A 25,250-nucleotide genomic window follows, 5' to 3' on the forward strand; every position below is an offset into this window, starting at 1 on the left:
TGGGATCCACCTCTGCAGCCTGTAATTAATGCTGTCAGCAGAGTGGTGTAAGCAGCCACTGCAGCATTAATTTCTTTGATGAACTTACCAAGGTGGGTTGAGCTACTGAAGCATTTTGTTGTTCTTGTAAATGTTCAAGTCAAAATATTAGAGGGTGGAATCGGTGGGAGATGGCACAAAGCTGGAGCCTGGCTTTCCTCTTGCCTTAATTTTCAGAATCGGGGTTATTTTAGTTAATTTGATCATGTAGCCTGTTCTCCTCAAGCAGCATGGCAGGGGAGAGGCTCTCTCCCCCTTTACTCCTCGGTGTAAGGGGTGCAGTGAGTACAGGGCACTCTGCCACTAACCAGGAGATGGATGTCCCCGTTCTTGCACTGTGACAGCTCAAAGGTGGTCCGTGTGCTCAGGCTCTTGGTAGTGTTAAATATGTAATGAAAAACTCCCCAGTGAGAGGGATCTGCTGGTGGGGGAGCTCTCAGAAGCAAACTGGATGGGATAAAATGGCTCATTAACAACACTGGGTTTACTACAGAAATAAGCAGTTTTCACTGCTGCTGGGAGGAGAATGGTCCTGCTGTTGTTAGTGGCAAAACTTAATGGGGAATTTTAATGGCTGTTAATTATTTTGCAAACTGCTATTTTATTGGGAAATGTGATATAGTTTGGAAAACTGAAGCAGTTCTCCACTGGTGCAGAAAGGAAAACTAGAACTCCTCTGAGCTGCCTCTTGCTGCAGAGGCTGGGGAAGGCATTTCACTTGCAATACTGATGTGGAGACTTGGTCTTTCATCCCAGGATTAGAGTCCTCTCGCAGGGATGAAGGGAGGGAAGTCAACAGATGGTTGGACTTGAGGATCTTAAAAGTCTTTTCCAACCTTAGCAATTCTGTGATTCTGAGTGGGATATATTATGCTCTCTCTGCTCCCTGCTGTTGCCTGTCACTCCTTGTTCCCAGCATCAAGGAGTTGTGGCTTCAATGTTCAGAGATACTGCTCTGATAAGTGGGGTGCTTTGAACCTGTGTAAGAGCTGTAGGAATGACATATTTTTTTAATTTGGTGGTTTAAACCATGTCTTCTTAAAAAATGTATAATAATAATATAGTTATATAACACGTAATAGATATAATAATAATAATAATAATAAGATCAGTGTGTAAACACAAAGCAATGAATTAAAAAAGAAAAAAATCAGTGCATGCACAGAGACTGAAGTGCTCGTCTCACATCAGTGCCCTGGCCTGAAGCAGTAAGGCCGAGCACTTTCTGGAGGAGACTTCCAGCTCTTTTCCTCTTCAGGTTAAGTAAAAGTCTCCCAGACTGCCCCTGAAGGCTGGTAGAGTCCTGAGCTCAGAGCTCCAGTCGGAGCTGCTGCAGGTTTGGACCGCAGACCTCTCCTTCCTCGAGGGAGCCTCCTTGTTGCCCTGCCAGGAAATGGAGAGGTTTTCTCTCTCTGCCCATTACTAATCTGGAGGGGTTTGCTGAGTTCAGGCTGCATTGTGCAGATGAGAGATTGAAGCTGATGGAGGTGGCTTTTGAAAGTGAGGTGAAAAAGGAAAGTGCTGCCAACCCTGTGCTCAGTTCCTTTCTTTTCTGCATCAAAGTGCTGGAAGCTCAGCAGAGGAGGGCTGGCAGCAAAAGCTGTCCTCAGTTCACATGAGGCTGCACTTTGGTGTCTGTGCACATGGCAGGGATGGGTGAAGACAGCCAGCTGGGCTTTGTTTTGCCTTTCTAAGGTCTAAATGACCTGTCAAGCTCTCTCCATGGGCCTCCCAGCAGTCACAGAGCTGTATTGCATCCCCCAGCCTGGGAACACTCATCTTCTGCTTCTTGAGGTGGTGGCAAGCAGAAATCACATGGAGCTTGTGGCAGAAGTTGTTGGAGGGAGTTTTCAACTTTGTGTAATGGAACAGGTGAGATAATTATTAAAACGAGGTGATCTGTGTGCACAGCACTCACAGTCAGGTTATAGGCCAAGCCAGGTTGTAGCACTGTGTGCCTGCTTGTTTTGGCCTTATTTGAAGGCCTTTTTTCAGTGTCTGTCTCATTGATTATAAGCATTATTCTAGCTGTGAAAAACCTGCATTTCTGCCAAGCTCAGGTGCTAACTTTTGATTCCACTCTTAAATGTATGGATTGGTTTCCATGCAGTGCCGAATACCTCTGGTGATGACGTTCACAGATAAACTCTCTTGGCTTCTCTGGCCAGAGTTCGTTGGTAACCGAGGGACACTGGACCTTGGGGATTGCTTTGGGATTGGAGGTGCTTGACCTGGAGAGCAAATTTGAATGCACTGCTTTGTTAATACGAACACTAAATTGTGGGCTGTGTGATTTGTCTGTGAGACTGGTGCTGAAGTGAAAGTTGAAGGAACAGTGATTGGAAAGTCTGGGGGAATAGTGAGATTTGATCAGCCCTTAAAATTGCAAACTTCTGGGACTTGGGCATGTGGCAGGAGGGATAAAAAAGAGCTGTTAGCACTGAGGCTTCAGCTGCTTTGTCCAATTGCTCTTGGCTGAACAACGGAAAGGATGGGGGAGAGTAGAGTTTTCTTGTGCTTAAAGGACAGAGCTGGGACCTGGTGCTTAAGGGCAGTGTCACAGCTATGCCATGGACTGTCACTGTGACCTTGGCAAAGAAAGATCCCTGAGCCTCCAGAGCCTTGGTCTAACTTGGGCTGAGATGTCACAGCTGTGAAATGAGGCAAAAACTGATGGTAAAATCCCAGGACAGCCTGGAGCTCACTCCACTAAGTGCAGCTGCACTTTGGGAGATCTCTGGATGGAAGGTGCTGTTGAAATCCAAATCTCTGAAATGTGTAAAATTTGCTGCTGAATAATTACAGGTTGCAAAACCAAAAGGGTTGCTAAGGATTGCGAGTGCTTCTCCGGTAAAGTTCAGATTGCTGCTAAACTTGCATGAAGGTTTTTGCTGTAATGTTTGTTTTTAAAATGAAACCATGTTCTGTCTTTATCTGATACTAAAGAAGGGGGCGGGGGGGATGATTTTCTGCTTTTACAGGCATTTCCCTTCCTGCACTGCGCAGCAGCACAGCATTTCCAGTTAGGAGCAGTGCTGAGGAGCGGAGGGTGAGGTTTTAGCAGATTACTCTTTAACTGCTGGCATGTCCCTTGTGGTCTCCCACGTGTGGGCTGGCAGCAGCTCCCACTGTGGCACTGTGGCACAGAGCCGGGCGCGTGTCCTGGCACACCGCGCTCTGCCCTCGCCGGCATTCACACCGTGGCCTCGTGGCACCCTGGGTCGGGAATGCAGCCACCCATGGGAGCAGACCGGAGGGTGTGACGTGGATCTGTAGCTCTTAAAGATCTTCATCCCCAGCGTACCCATCCTAAACTAAAAGGAGACAAAGTTGGAAGGCGGGAAAAAACAAACCAAGCAGTGTTGACTGAGGTCAGCGTGGAGAAGGTGCTGAAACAGCCAGAGCAGATGGAGAAAGGAGGCCAGGACTCTCTAAAGCCTGGGGTGGGGTTAGAGTGGCACGACACAGAGCAGGAGTCGTTCAAGTGGGGCAGAGGAGGGGAGCCCAGTGTGCCACCAGCTCCTGGGGTGTGGTCTGCAGGCTGTCACTGCAGGGAATTGTTCAGTATTAACTCAGGGCAGCCTGAAAAGCAGATCTGTATTTCCCCACCCTCCACCACAACCTCTCTTCCGTTACTCTAAGTAGAAAGTTTCCTGGTTTATAATTGAGACTCTTAAAAACATTCATGTGGTTCAGGTCATCATACAGCTGCTTAACTGGGGTCATGGGATGCCTGAAATACGAGCTGGGGCAGAGGCTGTTGGCTCTGGAACCTAAGAGCACTTTCAGATGGCAATAGGAACTATTTCCTGCTGCACAGAGCACATCAGAGTATCCTCTTGCAAATCCTGACAGTCTGGCTCTGCACAGAGGTTGGAGGGGGCCTTTGCAATTCTGCTCCTCTGATCACCTGTTAGGTTGTTGTGTTAATAATAACACAATAGCTTATTGTAGCTGGGAGGCTGTTCATGGACTCAGACAGCTGCAGAAGTTTCCCTCCTGACAACATTGCTCCCTTTTATCTAAACACTTCTCAGTCTGTCATTTCTATTAAAGCCAATTAACTTTTATGATGCATTTCCTTTTTGGTACCCTGAAAGACTTAATTTCTAATAAGCTTAGTACAGACAGGTGCTGACTGCTCCATGTCGCAGTCGATGGATTTTGGTCCAACACATCAGAGATTGTTTCTGAACGTGTATATAAGTGAGATCCTCTGTGCTGCTCAGATAAAAGGCACATGTTGTGTTGATATTGTGTTGTCTGAATGGATTTGCATGTGTTGTCTTGACTTCCAAGAAGTGGTTTTTGTAGGAGCAAAGCTGGAAGCAGCCAGAGCAGTAGGAGAACAGGAGGTCCTGGTTGAGATACTGGCTCTCTAGGTGCCCTTTGTCTCGCTCTGCCTGAAAGTCAAAGAGAAATGAGATGTGGACCTGCTTGGGTCCACCAAACCCAAAATTTCAGGTGTGAACTCCGGAGATGGGGGATGCAGGTGCCCCTGGAGCTGCTGCTGGAGGACGTGGCTGTCCATCATCCCTCGCTTTGTGGTGTTGTTCCCTGCTCAGGCCACTGCCTCATGTGGCTTCCACCACAGCAGGACCATTCCCTCTGTGAACTGTCAAACCCAAAAAGCCAGCACTGCTCTGCTGGTTGCCAATCTCCTGAGTCATCCTTGGGAAACTTGGCCTTGGGTTGCTTGGTCCATGCCTCCTGAAGTCTGAGTTAATGTATTTTTTTAGTACTCTTTAAATCAGGACCGTTCAAATAACTACTCCAAAATGCCTCGTAAAGAGAGAAGAGGCTCTCTGGCAGCCCAGGTGTTTCTGTCACAGCGATATTGGGGAATCTGCTTTCCTGGCTCCCTGCCCACGGCAATCCTGCTGAAGGCAGCTGAGCCCAAAGGTTATATAAAACACTCATCCCTTTCAAATCCCATCATCTGTTTAAAAACCATCCTGAAATGATTTATTTATTCTTCCAATACCAGATGACAAATGGGAAACCAGGGAAGTAATCTTTGACTTTAATTTTGCTTTATGTATTTAACATTTCCAGTGTGGACCAATTTCACTGTTACTCTGACAGGAGAAGAGGATCAGGATACTTTTGAACATGACACTACATCCTTAGAGAGGTGTGTCAGGTGGCAGCGTCCTCTAATTTTTATTTTCCCAGCTGAAATTAATTTGGCTTTGTTTCTGCTGCGCCCTTTGAGCGCTTTGTTTCTGCTGCGCCCTTTGAGCACTGTGGCTGCAGATGGGTAACTTGCACGCTTCCTTATCCCACTAATCCCAGGTGGATGGCAGCCATTAAAGAAAGATGGTTTATCATCAGTAGCACTAAGTGGATTATCAGAGCTCGGAGTCCTGCATGCAGAACAAGAGAAACGTGGGATGCAGAAGGCTGTGGGGGCCAGGCTATGGCCCATCCATTGGAGAAGCAGCTGTAGGAGGCTGTCCCTTTGTAGCATTCCTCTTGTTGCTCAGGTGCTGCAGTGATGGATAAGGGTCAAAGCATAAAGCAGAAGTGGATTGAAATATGCACAAACATGGGGAGAAAGAATCGGACCCTGTGCATTAAATAAATGTATGACTTGCTGTCAGAATAAAACTTGTATGAGCCCGGCCCCCAACCCTGCAGGAGGAGCCTGCTGTGAAGAACAGGCTCCTCGGGGCTGAGGAGGGCTGTGCCCTCTTAAGTAAGAAGCATCAAAGTCAGAAATAGGTTTTCCTTGAGAGAAGCAGCACCTGGGCTGAGTGTAGCCGCGTGCAGTGTCCCTGCCCGTGTGAACGTGGCATGAAGCAGATGGGGCTCTGCTGGCCTCTCTCCAGACTTCCCAGATTTTGTGGATCTATTAGAAGCAATGTGTGTGCCCGGCTGTACACTGGGTGGGAAGTGTTTAACAGGCTTTGAACTTTCCCGAGAAAGCTCAGTGATCAATCGGGATGGGATGTCTCCGTCGCTGGCTCAGCAGGCAAACTGGGCCATATTTATTTTTAGGTGTACTACGTGTTTGAAGCTGTCTGAGTGCGGCTTTTTGCTTTCTGTGGGGTTTTTCTGTCTTTCAAAAAGCTTTAGGGAGCTGTGGAGTTTATCAATGGACCAGCATGGGCTATCAGTTGTACATTGCAGGGAGTGGAGGATAAGGCTGAGCGAGTTCATCCTGTTATTGCTCAGAGTTTAGATATGCTGTAAAATGTGAGTATCATTGTATGCTGGGCTAGGAAGCTGGCAGAGTGCTCACAGCTTCAGTGCTGTTTTCCTGGCATTGTTTCTCCTGTGCAATAAATATCCCTGCAAAACCACAGCAGTAAACATGCAGCTTTGAAGTAGCTGAGCCCATCCATAGTCCCATGCCTGGCAGGCTGGGATCAGCCTTTCCAGACGTTTGCCAACACCCCTGCGTGTATGTCACTACAAATAATGCTGGAAGGAGCTTCTTCTGCTACACTGGGTCTCTGACTAAAGCTACACTTCATTTGGGTGAAAGGGACTTGGAGTAATGTGTAAAAATGTTTTATTAACCTAAGTGAAACTTCATTTTATGCAGTGAAATCATGTGTGAACATACAGAAATTATTCTACTGCCGTGGAGACCTGAAAGTGCCTGGTTCACCAGACGGTGAACTAGAAGGGCTTGAATGACTTTAAAAAGAAGTTGTTGAGTGTAAAAGATCGAGATAAACCTGGATTTTTAAAAAGTAATGGCCTGTGTGTGTATATAAACTTGGAACACACAGGTGAGGCTGCTTGCCAGTAGAGACAGTTTGCCACTATATATTTTTGGGAGGAATCAGGACCTCCTAGCAGGATGGTGTCTGTTGGGGTTTTTTTAATCCCTCCATGGTATCCATATCAGTTCCAGTTGGCTTTTTCTCTTATGAGTTATTAATGCTTGAGGTATGCGAGTGCTTGGGATAGATGGGAGTGTAATAGTATCCAGGATTTTATGGTGTAGCTTATTGACTTAGGGGAAACTGCACTGACAAAGGCTTTTTTTTCTTCATCTGGTTTAGGAGCTTTTCTGGAAAAGCTGCTTCTCGTGGAAACTCAGTGGGAAGTAACACCAATAAAAAATGCTAGCGCTGTAATATCTCTTCAGGTGGGGGTCGGTTGCCCCATGTTGAGTTTTCCTTAGGACCTTTGCAGTGTTGTTTTTGCCTTTCCCCTGCTTTTTAGAGTTTTGGGGGGGATAAGTGAGGCTGGGAGGAGAGGGAGCTCCTGAGAAGTGGTTTGCTATGTTTGGGGAGGAGAATCTTTCTAAGGCTGCCCCAGGACATCTGATGGAAGGCGGCTTAAAACCGAGGCTGTATTTTCACAGCTGTTGTGGGAGCTTTTTCCATTTAACACAGCACAGATGTGAATGATAAAATATAAATTGAAGATTAATGTACACCATCGTGGTGTGTGAGAGGTTCAATTATCGGCAGATCAAGGAGAATAATGGAAAATACATTTGAGTGATTGCTCAGTTAATACAGTTTGGAATGAATTATTCACAACAATTTGTTCACCCAGCTCTTATTGTGATCATTTTCATTCCTTCATTTGCTATGCGTTTGGAACTGCTTCCCACAACTTGCGCTCGACACGCAATAAAGAATCTCCACGCTCGCAGCCCCTGCTCCCCACCTGCCTCCGCCTACACGCAGCGCACAGATTCGACAGAGCTCAGCATTTTTGGCACTGAGCTCTCTAAGAAGTTAATCGCAGTGTTAGAGTGGAGGCTGATGCTGCTGAAGCTGCTGATGTGACCCCAAAGAGCCCCTTCTGTCGGGCTCAGGGGCTTGCAGAGGGCTCGTTTCCGTGCTGTTCCGGAGGCATGCAGGGGGATGGTCCTTCCACGAGTGGAGGCCGAGGCTTGAGCCGACAGAAGGCGATCAGCTGGCACTGAGTGATTAATCTGTGTCCTTGGGAGCTGAAGTGTTTGCTTCCTACCTGTACAGCATCAGTCATGCCTGGAGATGGGGGAGAAGGTGTTGGGCTCTGCAGAGAAGCGTGTGACCCTGGCAGGGCTTGAAGAGAGGAGCATTTTGCATGCTCAGGTGCCTGTCCCTTATGTTGTGTGTGAGGCAGCAGAGCAGGTTGGTGGCACTGCCACAGCTGAGGGCGCAGCTTCCAGCACTGCAAAGCATCACAGTTCTGGCCCCCCTTTCCTATTCTTAGGGCACTGGACAACCCACAAATGCACATGTCCCATGAAGTTTATCAGAAAGGAGAACTCGTTCTTCCTGGCTGTTTGGGAAGGGCTGCTCCTGGGTAGTGGGCATGGGGAAGGTGTCCCTGTCCTCCCTCCATGTGCCTCTGCAGCTCACAGGGAGCAGGGGATGATGAAGCTGCTCTTTGCCACCCTGTGCCCTGCTGCTGGGCTGGTGGGCAGGAATGGGGCTGTGTTCTGCTGTGAACTTGAGCTGGTGGGCAGGAATGGGGCTGTGTTCTGCTGTGAACTTGGGCTGGTGGGCAGGAATGGGGCTGTGTTCTGCTGTGAACTTGAGCTGGTGGGCAGGAATGGGGCTGTGTTCTGCTGTGAACTTGGGCTGGTGGGTGGAAATGAGGGCTTCTTGCTGCCTGACCCTGTGCTCCCCCACCGAGCCCTGAAATGCAAGCTTCAGCTTAGGACGGGTCTGAAAGGAGTCTGATCTCTTCTTCATGCCTTGTTTGCCTGGACTCAGTGGTACCATGTCCATACCTTGCTTCATTATCTGACTTCTCCGTGCCATTTCTGGTGTCTTGTGGCTGTTAGTCTTCACTGTGCTGGGAGGTACTGGGAAATAGGGTGAGCCTGTCCTAAGGGCAGAAGGGAGCCAAGGGGAGGTGCACTGGGGACACAAGGGCTGCTGCAGGGGTTAGTGAAGGATTCAAAGCTTCTTTAGGGTAAGATTAAAACTTTCCTGAATCTTAACCCTTCAGGGCCTCTCACAAGCTCTGTCAAGCCATGATCACAGTGCCTTCGACACAGAACCCTGTAACAAGCTGGGATTTATGCTGCTGCTTCTTCCCATGGAGAGACAGCTCTTACAAGGTTAATTTGCCAGCATCTACTTGTCCAAATCTCCATAATCAGGCAAAACATGATTACAGAGCTGTGTGTCATTAGTACACAATGGCACTTAACTGACTGAGATTGAATTAAAACCCTAATGGCAGAGCATCCAATGTAAATAAGAGACAACCAGAGCCACTGGTGAATGACTCGTCTATCACTCAGCTTGGATTAGGAGAGCAAGAGCTCAGGGCTGGCCAGAAACGGTAGAAGCAGAGTCATTAAATTGGATATACTGGCTGAGGTTCAGTGCTCTTATTACTGTTATGCATGCAAGTGTTGGGGCTGTGAGTCCGGTGTAGGCATGGGCTTCCTGCACTGGCCTTTGAGCTGGAAAAAAACAGAGCCTTTGGATTCACTGTGGTGCTGGATGAGTTTTGTCTTTGCTGTATTCTGCTTTTTTGCAGCAGTTCCACTGAGCAAGTGTCAATGCCTTGAAATTATTTCCAGCAAAAATAAATCCAAGCGTTCGTTTTGAGTTGGGTGAAACAACCCTGTGATGTGTTTTATTTCACTTCTGCCTGGTTTTGCCTTCCTTTGTGATAACGTCAGAGCAGTGGCTTCCAACCAAAATCTCACTTTGCTTTCAATTTGCCTTTCTTGCAAGTGTGTTTTCCAGATCTTTTAAACAAAGCCTCATAAATCATCAGTGATGTCATGGTGGGTGTGTTTTCCATGTTCTGCTTTGCATGCCAGAAGTGCTCTGTCCCCAGGGACAGCCCTGCAGATGGTTTTCCCCGTGGATGTGCTGGGGGAAGAGCTCCCTCTGACAGCGGGACAGGATCAGAGGCTGCAGGATGCTTTGGAGCGAGCAGCCTTGCGGTGTTTTTGATTGCCAGCTCTGAGGATGGTTATTGCCCTTTTAGCTCTGTCAGTGTGCCCTGTTGTGCAGCTCTGGTTTCACTCAGTGCTTGCATCCCTGCCATCAAATCAGATGTGACGTGAATATCTGTTTCTGCTCTGGCCCTGGGGAGATGATTATGAACCTCTGGCTTGTGCTTGTGCTGTCAGTGACATTTGAGGTAGGAAAAGCATTAGGTGGTGAAATTTCTGGAGAAGAAGCAGGGAATGAGCACGTAAATGGCAGAAAAAGGGTATGGATCATCAAGATCTGTCAGCAGTGTTGAATTTGAAGGGTTTCTGGTGTTGCTGTTAATTTATGGCCTCTGCCAACCTTGTTGCTATTGCCCTGTGCAAGATCTGTACCTCAGAGCAAACTTTGTTTTTTCACCTAGGGGCTAATGACTTTTCATGTGTTTCAGAAATTTGCATTTTAATGGAATAAATCTTTACCCTTTCCCCCTAAAGCAGTGATTAAAAACTAAAGCCTCTGGGAAGCTTTCTCCAAACACCCAGCAACTCAAGCGAAGTGTCCAAAGCCACCCTGGTGTATTTAGATGTGACAGGGCCCTGAATGTATTTGGTTTCTCATCATGGATCAATTACTTCTTGAGGCAAGACCTCATCCCTCTCATGGTGGGAGGGATCTCTCTCATGGTTCTAACTTGGGATCCCAAAATCCCCTTTTAGCTCTCCTGGGCTACAGAGTGCAGAGGTTGCACTGGGGCATTGTGAAGCACACGGTAAAAATGGAGACTGTTCCAGCTCAAGTGAATGAAAATTTAAACTGTATTCACAGTCTCCTTTGGAAGGAGGTTGGGGGAAAATTGTGTGCTGGTGCTCTCTGCTGGATAAACCCAGGAAGGCTCTTCTCCCACTGCGGTGACAAGCCAGTGCTGGGCTTGTGGCTCCTGCAGCTCTGCCCACACTGATGGTGTGAATTTCCCTGCCTTGAACTGTCCAGCGCTGGCTGAGAGCAAGAGATGTGGCAGCGTGGCTGCTCTGACTCTCCTCTGTCCTTCCTTGCAGTGTGTTACTTGCTGAAGAGCAACATCAGCCCCGACCTGTGCAATGAGGATGGATTAACTGCGCTGCATCAGGTGAGGCGTGGGAGGAGCTCACACCTCCCTGTGTGTTCCTGCTGCCCGCTGAGCCCACCTGCCCAGGTCCAACAGGGAGGCCTCTTATATTTTATATTTTTTTTCTCAGTTAAAGCAGTGAAACTTGACCATGTTGTGCTGGCGATCCGGTTTCTTGGGGAGCAAACTGAGATCAGACCTTTTCCTTGCTGTATCCCAGACTTTATTCAGTGATAATAAGAGCTCAGGAGTCAGGGCTGGACTTCACATGCAAACAGCATTTCCCCACCTTTTAATCTTTGTAGGACTGGGCTCTAAACCCTTATAGCAGATTAACTCAATTTTAGGGACCTTGGCAATCCACGAGTTTTGAATAAATGATACATGAGATGCTTGAAGAATCCTCTGCTGCTGGTTGTAGGCTCAGGGACTTCCAAAGTCTGTATGAGATGGCAGCAGCTGATCACCAGTGAAATACAGACTTGCTGCAGTGGTGTGTGGGGTCTGTGGCCTTCCCTGGAGCCTCTGTGCTGTTCCCATAAGGGATTTTCTATTCTCTCTCAGGCACGTGGGACTGGCTGTGCCTGGCAGCTGCCGCCTCCACTGCCTCAAACAACAGTGGTGTGGTTGTCACCCGAGCACTCAGAGGTTTCTGGCCACTACTCTGTGTTGTAAATGCTCCCATTGACTTGGGATTTTGGATTCTTTTGCCAGTCGCCTGCTCTCTTCAAAGCTGGATGAATGTTTGTTTAAAAATGCTAACTGGCTCCTGGAAGAACAAAAGGTCCTGAGCACATCAAACCTCTCCAAAGAGATGTTATCCTGCACTCAGAGAAACATTGACAGCCTCCTTGCTTTCCCAGCCAGGCTCTGAAGCCTGGAGAATCCACCTTGCCCACTGAGAGATGGTAAAAGTGCATTTGGGAGTTATGATGGGAGCTTTGTATCCACTGGTATTAACTGAATCCCTGAGCACAGAGAAGCCCCTCAGTGGACACATTAGCATTCCTTCCAGTGCATGTGAACTCCTTCCACTTCCGTGATAACTTGGCTGTGTGACAGGCATGACTTTAACCTCACTTCCTTGTACAAACAGTGAACAAAATAGAAATACCTGAAGGGTCCTTGTCACTCAGCTGCTAAAATGCCTGTTGTGTGTTGGAATTCAGCCCCATTAATGGCCCATACTGTGTGCTGAGCTGGGTGGGTCTGCAGCGATGCATAGACCACAAACAGGCTTCTTGCACAAGACTGAATCTTATTTTAATGTCTTTATCATATGCACATTCACGTCTAGAGGTGAGCAAGAGGTGGATCAAAGAGCAAATTCCGCCTTCACCCAAGGAAAGAGGCTGAGGCCCTTCTGGCCTGCTGGGCTACACTCTAAATGCAGGAAGGAAGCTGGTTATTTTCAGGAAATGAAAGGTGCCCTGCAAAGCACCTCATAACTCTGGGAATCCAGTTTGTGCCTCTCCAGATAACTGTGGTAAGGCAGCATGAGCTCCTGAGAAGACTCTTGCTCATCACATGCCAGTGTGTGGGATTTTCCCTAAGAAAAGGGAATGTCAGCTGTCAGCTCATCCCTTGGTATGTGGTTATACTGGTTACATTGAATTTCTGCTATGGTTGCTCTTGAATATGGAAGACCCAGTGGAATAGAAGCTGTGAGCGTGTTTGCTATTATTCCCTGCTGGTTGTGCCCCCACACCAGAAGGCCCTGTAAAACACCCAGTGACCTTTGGTCTGTCCAGTGTAGGTGTTCTGCCTTTTTGACCTGCTGGTGCTCAATTTGGTGTTTAACTCTGCTGGAGATGCTCCTTGCCAAGCAGCACAGGGTGAAGTAGGTCTCCATGTCCAGGTGCCCTTTATTATTTTACAGCTGAGCAGGTATGAGCCCTCACCTTCCCAAAGTTTCAAAAATCCCAATCTGTCTGCATTTCTTCCTCACCAGTGCTGCATAGACAACTATGAGGACATAGTCAAGCTTCTCCTCAGCCACGGGGCCAATGTCAACGCCAAGGACAATGAGCTGTGGACTCCGCTGCATGCAGCAGCCACGTGTGGTCATATCAACCTGGTGAAGATCCTCATCCAGCAGTAGGTGGCTTTTTGTGTCTGTCCTTTCTGTGGGTCTGATTCTACCCACAGCTTTTGTGGATGGAGACTCAGACTGCTTAGTACCTTGGGAGATGCCAGCAGTGGTGATTATTCCCTGCTTTCAAGCTGCTCGTGGGGGTCCTTCCTGCTTGGGGGAGAAGGGGGTGGAGGAGGAAGAGCAGAAAGGCTGAGGAGACAATAAAACCCTCGATGACTAGGCTGAGTGTCATAAAGCTCCTGGAGACTGGGCCAAAAATTGCCCCTTTTTGCCTGTATTCTGGTGTGTCTGTGCACACTTGTGGAGCCGTGGTTGCTGGGTGGGTAGAAACAGGAGCAGCCAGCAGCATCCACCCTCAAGCTCCTAAACACTTCAGATCTTCCAGCCCCGGTCAAGCAGACACTGGTGTAGGAGGGCAGCAGTGTGTTTGTGTAACTCAGACACTGGGTGAACTCTGTGACCTGTCTCGCTGGGTCTTAATTAGCGATCAGTAAACTTCCTGCAATGTTTGATCCCCAGTGGTGACACAGGGTGCTTGACCAAGGCCCTAAAGCTCAAGTCTTTCCAGACTTGCCAGCCAGGAGGAGGACACCAGGTGTGCTTTGAGCTGTTTCATGAGCAGCTGTGGTGAATCCTGCCTGGAGCAGATAGTTGTGCCTGTGTGTGGAGCCCTCTCCTCCCTTTCCCAGAGTGCTTGTGCTTTGGGAGTGTTAACCTGCTGCTTCTTCCTCGGGGAGGGAGACTTCTCTGTCATCTGGGAGATGAGCATTGAAAATCGGCTCTTCTTTGACTGTATAATGAAGGAGAGAAGAGGATGCAGTCAAGCATCCCTTGGAGGATGCTCCCACTTGGGTTAGGAAGTTTTTGGATGAGGGTTGTAAAAATGGAGCAGATGTGGAACACAGGGCATTGCTGACTCAGGAAAGAGGTGTAGTGTGCTGCCTTTCATCCAGTTCTGGAATTAATCTTCCCCATTCATATCTCCATAGCTTTGCTTCAAATCTTTCTTACCTCATACCTACCTTGGTGGCATTTGGGCAATTACTAAACCCCAGTTAGTTTTTCCTAAGCATTTATCCCAGTGTTTGGCACTGTCTGCTCTAGGATATCTGAGGTTCTTCCTTGTGTAACTCAGTTTTCCCCTTGCAGTGGAGCAGACCTGCTGGCAGTAAATGCAGATGGCAACATGCCATATGACCTCTGTGAAGATGAGCCAACCCTGGATGTCATTGAGACTTGCATGGCCTATCAAGGTAAGGAGATTGAGTTTATGTAAAATACCGAAATGGGTCAATGTGGTACTAAAAATTACCTTGTTTCTCAGCTCTTCATTTGCCTCTGGAGAAAAGCAGAGAGCTGCTCCTGGCATAATTTCTTGGGACCTGACTCTGTCTAGTTATTCTGATTCCTAAAGATCATGAGGGTGAAGGATTGCTGACAGTGCCCTCTGCAAAGGATGTGGGGTCTTATCAACCAGGATCATAATTCTTATTTTACTCAACCTGTGGAGACAGCGACCCTTTCCAACTCTCCTCTAACTGGAATTTTAACAGGGATTACCCAGGAAAGGATCAATGAGATGCGGGCTGCTCCGGAGCAGGTCATGATCTGTGACATTCATGACATTCTTGCGACTGGACAGGACCTGAACAGGACTGATGCCCAAGGTGCTACGCTGGTGAGTGAAACTGCAGCGACTTCAGTTTTGCTTTCCTTCAGCCCACAGGTTATGAAACCTGCCCTGGAGCAGGAGTTACACAAAATCAACATGTGCAAGTCACTAAGAGGAGAAATCCCACAGAGCATAGCACATCTGCTGACCTGCAGGGAACTGGGCCTGGGAGACCTCCCAGTAACCTCTTGCTTCTCACTTAGTGCTGTGGACTCCTGTGGAGGAGATGTGAGAGCCCTCTGGTTTTCATGGGAGCAGGATCCGGTGCTGGGCACCCTTTCTGCCTCCTTTCTGCTTTGTGTGGGATCTGGCTCACACGGAGTCAGTGGCTGCTGTGTTTGTTCACACAGGGTGGCACCTGCCCCTGGGCAGAGTAGGGCACCCAGGACAAGTGAACAGCACAAAGCAGGCTGGCATCTGGTTTGTCTGGACAGGGATTGAGGAGGCTGAACAATCCTAGTTCTTTTTCCCCTGCAAATGTATCTCCTAAACTGTGTCTTACAACAGTCCCAACTTAGGGAAAGTTCAGTAATGAGCTCATATGTGCTGGGAATTTCATACAACCTTGGTCATTTAATGCTTGGGTCCAGACATAACTGATAAACAGACACTTGGTTCACGGCAGTGCATTCCAGTTTCTCAATCTAAATGTCACCTTTAGCATATACCAGAAGTGTAAGGGGAGGGCAGGCTCCCTCCAAGGTAAGCTTGGATGATTGAAGTTTTTATTGCAGCTTATTTTTTTAACACATCTTCCGCTTTAACAAGGATTATATACATAAATTTAAGCAGGCCTCTTGGCTCCCCCTTTTGTAGCACCCCCAAGTGACTCCTTATTAACTCATGTGGCCTCTAGAAGGTATGACTGAGTGGCATAAAATCTATGTAGAAATTAACTGAGTTGCCAGAAAGCATCAGAGTTTATTTCCAGATGAAGTTTTAACTTCATGTGGTGGAATCCCCATGAAAATTTTTTGAAAAGAAGCTTTGATTCTCCCCTTTAGCACAATTGAAATAGGAGGAGCTCTGAGTGGAGTTAATCCCTTCAGAGCAGTGCATGGGTCAATGTTTTGCTCAGACATACAACAGCAGGCTGCAGTTATGAAAATCTTCAGAGACATGAAGCTGGGGGACTAAAAGACACCATTATTGATGTCTTCAAAGTGGTGCCTGTGGTTGGAAGCCAATATCTGAAAAATCATACTCCCTTAATTTAAAGTAGCCAAGGTTTAAATTTTTTTTACTTTCAAATGGTGAAAATAGTTATAGTGTGATTGGAAGTGCAATTGCACAGAGAGAGTCCTGAGTAAAGCAGGCTGTTAATTTGATTCAAACAAATCACATGCACAGCACTTTAATGGAGAAGAGGAGATGTTCCACTGGCATGAGGAATACAGAGCTTACAGTGGATGATGTTCTGCATTGCAGGCTCATGTTTTGATGGTGTTATTTCCCTACAGATTGGGAAGCACTTAAAAGCCCTTGATTTAAAATGTGAATACATTATTTTTCTCATCCATATATCTAAGTTATTCTAAGAACTGTTAAGCAATTTCCTCTCCAAACCGAATTACATGCAGGCAGTACTGAGCTTTAGTAACAGGAACGACCTGCTTTTGACCTGGTGCCATCTGCCCAGTGTGAAATGTGCTGCCTGTCCAGCTCTAGGCTCAAACATTATCCAAGAAAATCTGCTGAAACTCGGCGTATGAAACCATTCGTGGCCCTTGCAGGTAGGTGGCTCATGCTCTGTTCCTTATCTCCTAGCTGCATATAGCTGCAGCCAATGGCTATCTGCATGCAGCTGAAGTGCTTCTGGACCAGGGGGCAAGCCTGGATGTTAAGGACTGGGATGGCTGGGAACCTCTTCATGCTGCTGCTTTCTGGGGACAGGTAAGGATTTCGCTGCAAGTGTCACGTGTGAGGGTGGCATTTCCTTCTGCCTGGACAAACTGTGGAGTACTCTGCAAATGGAATAAATCTGTACTGGGCTGGGCTCTCTGGGCAGCATCTTGGGCTCCAAAAATAACTGGTTGCTGAGAAAGTTCAGGCAGAGCATGTCTGTGCAGGTGCATGGTGGGAACAGCGTTTCCCATCACACACATGCCAGAGTTACTTGAGGCGAGTGCCATTGCTTCTCATCTTATCCCAACCTTTCAGCTTTGGGGAGGAAAGCCTAAATTGTCTAAAATATCTCTGTCAACCTAGCTTTTTTGCCTTTCTTTAGATGCAGATGGCTGAATTGCTGGTGTCCCATGGGGCTAGTTTGAGTGCCAGGACATCTTTGGATGAGATGCCCATAGGTGAGTTTATGAGGCTTAAAGAAAGAAATGGTTAAGAAATGGCTGAAGTCCTCACGTGGTGCTTTCAGAAGCATTAACATAAATTTTTAGGTGTCTTTAGAATCAAAGTTACTTAACTGGGGCTGAAGTTTTGAAGCACCTACTTTACTACTGAAAATGCTTCTTCCTGCTCATAAAAAGAAGGAAGAAGACATTTCCCAAGCCCCAAGTCTTCCTCCTGTGCATTTCCTATGTTATCCCTTGTGCTTGGGAGCCTCCCTGCTGTTGTGTGCAGCCCTAAGACCTGGGTGTGTAACTAGGAAGGCACAATTAGTAACATGGTGTTAATGAGAACTGTCTGATAAAGGGCTTGGTCTGTGTGTGTGCCATAGATCTGTGTGAAGAGGAGGAATTCAAAGTATTGCTTCTGGAGCTGAAACACAAACATGACGTGATCATGAAGTCTCAGATGAGGCATAAATCCTCCCTGAGCCGCAGGACCTCCAGCACTGGCAGCCGGGGGTGAGTTGTGCTGTTCCCTGCAGCTCACCTGGGGCACTGGCCTGGCCACCCAGGTGTGGTTGCAGAGCACCCTGAGGCCAGTGAGAACAACCCATCTGTCCTTTCTGGGTGAACTCAGGAAAGGCAGGAGCTCACCTTGGTTGCTGAAAGCAGAGCTCCTTTATCACTGGGGAGAGGTGCTGTTTCTTGGGGGGAAAATGGTTTTGTGCTGGTGTGGTTTAAGAACTGCCCGGAGCACAGGACCAAATGGTGAGAATTTACCCTGTTAAACCACTGAAACTGGTGTTGGAAAATCAGTGCTTCAAGTGCATTAACTTGAGCTTTTCAGTAGTATGTCACATGGCCAAGGCACAGTGCCCAGACACAGTTTGCAGAGGTCTTTTTAAGATGTTTACTAGACACCAAAGCAGTCCTGCAGACCACAAAGCTCCCTAAACAGCCTGTGGGCCATTTCCTTCTACATTTACTCCACTGGTTGCAGAATAGGTCCATAAGGTGACCCGTATGAGCTCTAGCACAGATTTGCAGTGCTAGTTTAGAACTCCTTAAAATTCCTCCCACCTTCAGTATCCATGCCAGTGCCTTCCCTTTGTGTGGGTGCCAGGAAGCTGAATCCACGTTCCATTCCAGAGGGAGAGGCTGTGAAGTGTGAGGAGGAGAAGGAGGTGAGAAGAGCTTCAGGCTAAGAGGAAATGTCATGTCCTGCTCACAGCCTTGATGCCCCTTGTCCCTGTCCCACAGGAAGGTGGTGAGGAGGGCCAGCCTTTCGGACCGGACAAACCTTTACAGGAAGGAGTGTGAGAAGGAGGCCATGGTGTGGCAGCAACTGGGGGCATCAGAAGAAGGAAGAAACTCAGGTCTCATTGGAGAAATTGGGGAGACTCGGTCTGACCAGGAGAATACAGACCCTGTAAGGAATCTCTTCTTCTTCATGGGAGTCACTGAGGAGGGCTGGTGGTGCGGGTTCAGTAGCAATGGGTGGAAGGTGGCTGAAAAATTTGTAGACCTCATCCATCAGATGTAAGCAAAAGACCAAATTCTCATTTGGCATAAGCTGTCCCACTCAAGTGGAAAGCGTGTTTTGGATTTACAGCTGCATACATAGTTTTGAGATAAAAATGAACCAGGATGCTCCAAAAAATAGCCTGTGCCTTTCATTCTAAAGCTCACAAAGTGGTAAGCACAAAAGAATTGTAAACTTGCTTTGCAGTTACTTGTTTTTAATAAAGTTATTGTCATATTATAGAGATAAGCATGTTAGTATTCTTGTGTGTGTGTGAGACCTTCCGAGTGTCCTGGTTGGGAACCAGTTCCTGGTTGGGGCCTGCAGCATTGTAGGGTCCTGTTCATGGGGGAATTCCGTGTTCGTGCTGCAGTGCCTGTCTGGTGGAAAGGCTGAGTGTGAGCAGACTCAGGATGTTGTCACAGGGATGAACCCTGCTGTGGGCAATGGGAGAAAATGCTCTTTCATGTCTCCTTGTTACAGAATTCAGTGCTGGAGAACTCCTCCCTCCTCCCGGAGCTAGCGAACAAAAGCACCCAGTGTGACACCGAGATCCCGCTCCAGAACGGACTGATGGCATCTGCCAGCCCTTACCAGTACACCTTTTCCAACGGGGACATTTGGAGCATGCACGCTGACCCCGACAGTAACCCCGGCCACGTGCTGCCCTACGGCAACCCCGCGCTGCCCGAGGCCCCGCAGTTCTGGGGCGCCTACAAGGAGCACAACCACCAAACGCTCTCGGAACTGAAGCGGCAGCGAGCTGCAGCCAAACTCCTCCAGCACCCCTTCCTCAGCACCCACTTCAGCACCGGCATGGCAGGAGTTGCTGAGAACGTGGGCGAGGCCAAGTCGCACTTAATCGAATCCAGGACTTCTCCCTACAGCTCCAATGGGACCTCAGTGTATTACACAGTGTCCAGTGGTGATCCACCGCTCTTGAAATTCAAAGCTCCCATGGAGGAAATGGAAGAGAAGGTGCATGGGTGCTGCAGGATTTCCTAGTCTGCTCTGTGTCTCACCCCAGAGGAAGCAAGACGTGGGTGGCCTGGTTGGAGCTATCGCAGTGGCCAGGTTGTTTGCATTCCAAAGGGAGAATTTGGTTATGGACATCCTGACTGTGGCAGCCTCGTTCATCTCGAATTGTACTTTACCCTGCCAATTATTTCCATTGCAGCTGGATGAGTAACGCAGGTGGAGCAAGGCTCTTAGGAGAGGAAGGGATGCACATCAGTACGATGTCAAAAGAGTCTCCTTAGTCTTGCTCCCTGGGGAAGAAGGTATGGTGCACTGCCTCCCCATCCTTGGGAAGTCATGAGATGCCTCGGAACAAAGAAAGGATCTGAATTCAAATCTTTGTGTCTGAGCCTCTTGCTGTTAGTCACCGAGCAGCTGGAAGGTGACAGTTCCTGTGTTTTCACTCTTGGGTGATGCACATATCCTGGAGGGGAGGTCAGCCCCCACATGAGGTTTGCAAGAGTGGACAGACCTGTTTCCCACACAGCTGGATCCAGCACTTCCTAGGCCTGAGCAACAAGCAAGCACAGATGCTGCACTTAGGAAGTATCCAAGGTGTTACCTCCTTGCAGTGACAGCTCACCATGACAAACTGTGCACTGGCTGGGTCCTGTTCTGCTCATGTCAGCTTGTCACTGCAGACTGCCATCAGGTTTGAAGCAGAACTTTTCCTGGAACAGGCTTCACTCAATAGGCTTTAAAACTGATGTTGCAATAAAGGGGCCCTGGCAATAGAATTTTACTGCAATAAAATACTGACAAAGGTCTATATTGGGATAAGTAATTTAAAAAACTTATTTGTACTATTTAGACTCTTAATTTGTTAAAACTGAAAGACTTTTGTTGGTCTCACTTTCCTATTGATTCTGTTTGTTTACTCTGTACGCTCAACACAGATACTAGGGGCAGTATGCTTTGCGTTCTGATTCTTTCTGATTTCCAGAACAACAGGGCTCAGGAGGGATGGGAAGGAAAGGCTTGCCAACACTAACCTAGGAACGCCGTGAAAGCATTTCTAATCCTGTAGATGTGACACTTGCATTAACCTGCAGTCTTTGGCTGAGAAGTAACTTTAACCATTGCTGTGGTAGTTGAACACTGCAGCAGGACAGGAGATGTTTTGTTCGGTTTTCCAGCCCCCTTGCTGAAGCTGTCAGCAGTGGGTAGCAGCTGGCAGAGGAAGGTTGAAATGCCTCTGTGTCTGTGGGAGTTGCCTGACACCATCGGTACCTAACAAAGCCTCTCTGCTGAGGAGCAGCTGCAGCGCCAACACTGTGTCTTGGTGCAGTTCATGTGAGCTCTGACAGCCTCCTGGGAAGCACTGGCACGGTGTAACCTGGGCATTTGGCACTGGCTTTGCAGCGAGTTCAGGCTTTGTGTACCTGGGGGAGGTGAGAGGAGAGTGTGGGACAGCTCTGAGGACCTGGCCACACTTCAGCTGTATCTCAGAAGTAACTGTAAATCTTTAAACCCTTCTCTGCTCAGAGGGGCTGTCACACACGTAACTGTTTGCCTGCATGAATATGTGTCTTCTTGGGCAGCTTCAATTCCAAACTCTGAAGACATAAACCTGTTTGGGTCTCTGTAAGCCATCAGTGGATTACATCCAGCTCACGTAGATGTGCTTCAGCCAAGCAACAGCAAGTGCAGCTTCCACCCATTTTCCTTTTATTTGGTGGCTGTTAGACATCAATATGCCCCTTCACATGTACTCTCCCTCTGGAGGAATCCTCACAGCCTTAACTTTTTTCTAGGCTATAAAAAGTTGACTGAGGCTGCCAGTGACTGTTAAGTGCTACCCTCTGCCCCCCATCAAATCCACCCATTGCTGGGGCTGGATACATTACCACACTGGGCTCTGGGCTCCTTGAGTCAGCAGAGGTGGCTGTGTCACCACCACTGCCACGCTGTGCAGGAGACACTTTTGGACCTGTGAGGTCGTTACCAGGCTGACAATTTACTGGTTTGAATGGTATGGATATACACCTCTCTTTCCTCACCAGTTTTAGGTGCAAACTAGAAAGTGGTAGCAGTTGATCTGATTCACCTAAAACCCCAGTTCTGCTAAAGGCAGAGTTTGAAGCATTTGAAGAAGTTGGGCTCCCTCCATTGTTGAAACAGATGCTAATTATAGGACTAGAAAATATTCCTTGTGCTTCACCTTAAGGTGAAGGGATTTTTTAAAGTCATTCTCTAGTAGAAAGAGGATGGCTTGGTAACTGGAAAGACTTTACTGCATCTGTGTGTGGTTAACAGTGGATTTTCTGATTACCTTGAGTCAGTTATTCTGGGATAACACCAAGTGTGGCCTGGCTGTTACAGAACAGGGGAGATGATCTTTCAGGTGCCTCTCTTCTCCCATGGTGGTGAGGTTTGTCTCTCCACATCCATCTTAATGAGACTTCTGAACTCACTGTAACAAATTTTGGTGCCGCTGTCTACTAGGTTGTATATGGTGCAAAATTTGGGCCCAGATGTTGCCTTCCCTCCCAGCAAAGGAGGAGTAGGGCCCTTTTCCTTCTCAGAGCAACTTTGTGCTAGCAAGTGTATTGAACCCTGCCTAGCTCCAAGGAAATGAAAAGGAGATCATAGAATGCAATAACGTGAAGTAGTTTGGGGCTTGCTTTCACTGAGAGCTGTTAATACATTAAAGCTGCAGGAATCCAGTCGGTTTTAGATAAGAGCTTTTTGGCTTCCACTGGTATTTTGCCCTGTTTATATGTAAAACTCTAGGAACTCATCATCCTAGCTGTGAAGTCTAGTGGTGTCTGATCAAATGCAATCCATTCTTGCTCAGACAGGAGAGTTATTAATGGTGAAAGTCAGTAATGGATGAATCTTCCAGGATATGTTTCACAGCCCTGCCAAGTATTTAGCTACCACTGGCTTTGGGCTGAAGTTGCACCCAGGTGTGAGCTGGAAGGCTGTCGAAGAATGGCCTGGAATGGATTTGTGTTTATTTGTGCTGACATCTGAGATATAATGGTCACTGCCTGTGGAGCTCTGGCAGAGCTGTTGGTTATGGGCCTGGGATGAGGGATTCTGTAAAGTGGATTAACCTGCTTCTGGTGAACTGTTTTGTGGAGAAAAACAGGCTTTTGGGGAATGACAAACACATAGATTCTCTTACATGGGCATTGTAGGAGCCTACCTCTAGGAATAAGGCTTTTCACTGTAAAATTTAGCATCATTACAACAACAGTGGGGTTCTGATATGTGTGTTTTAAAGGCCATCCCAGTGGAAAGCTCTGAGGTACAAAGCAGAGGGCACTTGGCTGTTTCATTGGATCTTAATATGGCTAAAAAGCTGTGGAAACTAGAAGTCATGTTGTGACTGGCATATCTTAGTTTATTAGAGGAACATTTGAGGTTTTTATGATATTTATAGGCTCAATAAATATCTAATTACAGATTCAAGGCCGGATTAGAATCCCAGTTCAGTTACCAGTGAGCCAAAGGTTGTAGCTGTTCACAGAGACTGTGCAAAGATTTGTGAATGGGAATGTATTGACAGGTCTATTGCAGGCAGAGCTGCACAAGAATAACCCTCCTGCTCCCAACATTTTCCTGTGTGCTGAATTTGTCCTGTTTCTAGCAAACTAAGTGGTTGATGAGAGCAGCCTTACGTTCCATATTGAAAGAAATTTGTTAGATGGAGAAAAAGATGTCTTTCAAAACAGTGTCTCTACTGAGCTCAGGCAAGGAAGCCCCAGCACTGAAAAGTTAGATAAGGGCTTAAGTACCATTGCTGGGATCTGTTTGAAATCAGACCTGGATCTGTGTTTCACATACCACATGATGCGATTTCAGCCCACTTAATTTCACTTCTTTGGTGCTCCCGAATCTTAAAACCCTCCCAGTTTTGGGAAGAACTGACTCTCGCTGATGTTTCTGTGCCATCTTGGAGGTGTGGTTGAAGAACCACCTGGATGAGGAACTCCTGGTAGGGAAGGAGAAGAGCATGACAAGGCAACAGCAATAATGACAGTGCAATACTCAGTGGAGGCAGTGAATTCTTGAGCTTATTGAGCAGGGTCTTATTTCACAGGGTTGAAGTCCCTTAAAAGCTCCCAAATGGCATTACAGCTTCTGTCTAGTGTCCTTTTTTCTTCAGTCTTGGAGCTCTGATTACCCACATTGTCCCTGCTAAAACAAAATCAGCATTACCATGGAAAAGGGAATATCCTGAGAAGGCAATAGCACTGATCTCCAGTGAGCCATGGATGAACTGCTGTCTGTCTGCTGGAAGGTTTCTCCCTACACCTGGGTTATTTCTGTGCCTTATACTTGCTAAAGGTAACTTGTCTCTGGAAGGTTTGTGGTGACTATACAGTTCTTGCTGATCTTTAACTTGGAGACTTTTGCAAGGGGATAACAGTTCAGAGCATGCCAGATTTTGACATTGTTATTTGCTCTTTCAATTTCTCTCATTATTGCCACTTCTCTCTTCCTAAATACACAGAACAGAAATGCACAGGGGCTTCATTCTATTTTAACAAATCACGTTGACTGCTTTGGTGTAGCAGTTCTCTACAGGCAGAATCCAGAACATGCTTGTAGCAGCAAGGTCTCACCTCTTACTACAGAACACATTTCCTCTTTTTGTTTCGTTTTGTTTTGCCCATGGCTGTGCAACAGCACAGTTCTCCCTGGTTGTTTTTCACCTCTATTCTGTTTTCATGTTGGCCAAACTGGTAATGGACTTTTCAGTTCCTTCACACAATTCAAGTACCACTGGGCTGGCTCTCTGGGCAACATCTGCCATGGCACAATTACAACCTAGAATATTTTGCTGTATTTCAACCGTGGAAGCTGTAGTAGAGGAGACTCTGCTCAAGATACCTGTTCCCAAAGCTACACCAATGCAATGATCTCCACCCGCAGCAGGAGGGGAGATACGGGTTTTTAAACAGTGCAGATGCAGCCTTAGTATTGCCACCATTATGTCTTCAGCCTTTAGATTGCAGTGTGAGATTGCAGGAGTGTGGATAACCCTGGTACAGCTTGGCGGGACTGCTGCGTGTACAGGACAGTGAGAGATGATGGCAAGCCTTCTGCAATAACTCGTAATTCCATTGATCAGTAGTAAACGATGTACAAATAAAACTTGATGAGATGTATTTTATGTGAAGAAAAAAAATAATGTAAGAACTGTATATTGTATTAGCAGCTTTGTGTAAAAAATGGCATTTTGGCAATCAGAGTCTAATATATTTAAAACTTTTTTTAAAAAAGGATATTTGATATTGTATGGAATTGACTTTATTGCTACTGTAAGTATGAAGATGGTTTCTTAACATGTTGAAGCAATGCATAAAATCTTAAACTTTATGTAAAACTCATGCCAAAAGGGTATGTTTGACAGTATTAGCACCTGACTCAGTGTCTTTAATAGAGAGATTGAATTTTTTAATTTAAAAATTATATTAAATTTCTTTTAATAATACAAAAATGCCACTGAGGGTTTTTGTTTTGGTTTTTTTTTTTTTCAATTGGTTTACATCTTGGGACTCTGTTAAATGTCTCTGCCTCTCAACTCTCTACAGCCAGGGGATGTCTAGAAGAGGAAATCTAGGCAGTGGGTGGGTGTAAATTTTTGTTTCAAATGTAGAGCTCAAGAAGCGTTTAGACAATGCTGTCAGGGGCATGGTGGGACTC

General features: G+C 47.1%; 1 protein-coding gene across 1 annotated transcript in view; it reads left to right on the top strand.

Annotated features, from left to right (window-relative positions):
- The window catches only part of PPP1R16B (protein phosphatase 1 regulatory subunit 16B), a 58,711-nt gene extending 33,673 nt beyond the window's left edge, over window positions 1–25,038 (top strand). The window contains exons 3-11 of the mRNA XM_039563506.1: window positions 10,952–11,022; window positions 12,953–13,098; window positions 14,246–14,349; window positions 14,650–14,774; window positions 16,536–16,661; window positions 16,996–17,071; window positions 17,443–17,572; window positions 18,314–18,482; window positions 19,059–25,038. Coding sequence (XP_039419440.1) covers window positions 10,952–11,022; window positions 12,953–13,098; window positions 14,246–14,349; window positions 14,650–14,774; window positions 16,536–16,661; window positions 16,996–17,071; window positions 17,443–17,572; window positions 18,314–18,482; window positions 19,059–19,580 — 1,469 coding nt within the window. The 3' untranslated portion in view covers window positions 19,581–25,038. The remainder of the gene's footprint in view (window positions 1–10,951; window positions 11,023–12,952; window positions 13,099–14,245; window positions 14,350–14,649; window positions 14,775–16,535; window positions 16,662–16,995; window positions 17,072–17,442; window positions 17,573–18,313; window positions 18,483–19,058) is intronic.
- The last annotated feature ends 212 nt before the right edge of the window (window positions 25,039–25,250 follow it).

The sequence above is a fragment of the Corvus cornix genome, chromosome 20 (genome assembly GCF_000738735.6).
Source record: "Corvus cornix cornix isolate S_Up_H32 chromosome 20, ASM73873v5, whole genome shotgun sequence".
NCBI lineage: Eukaryota > Metazoa > Chordata > Aves > Passeriformes > Corvidae > Corvus > Corvus cornix.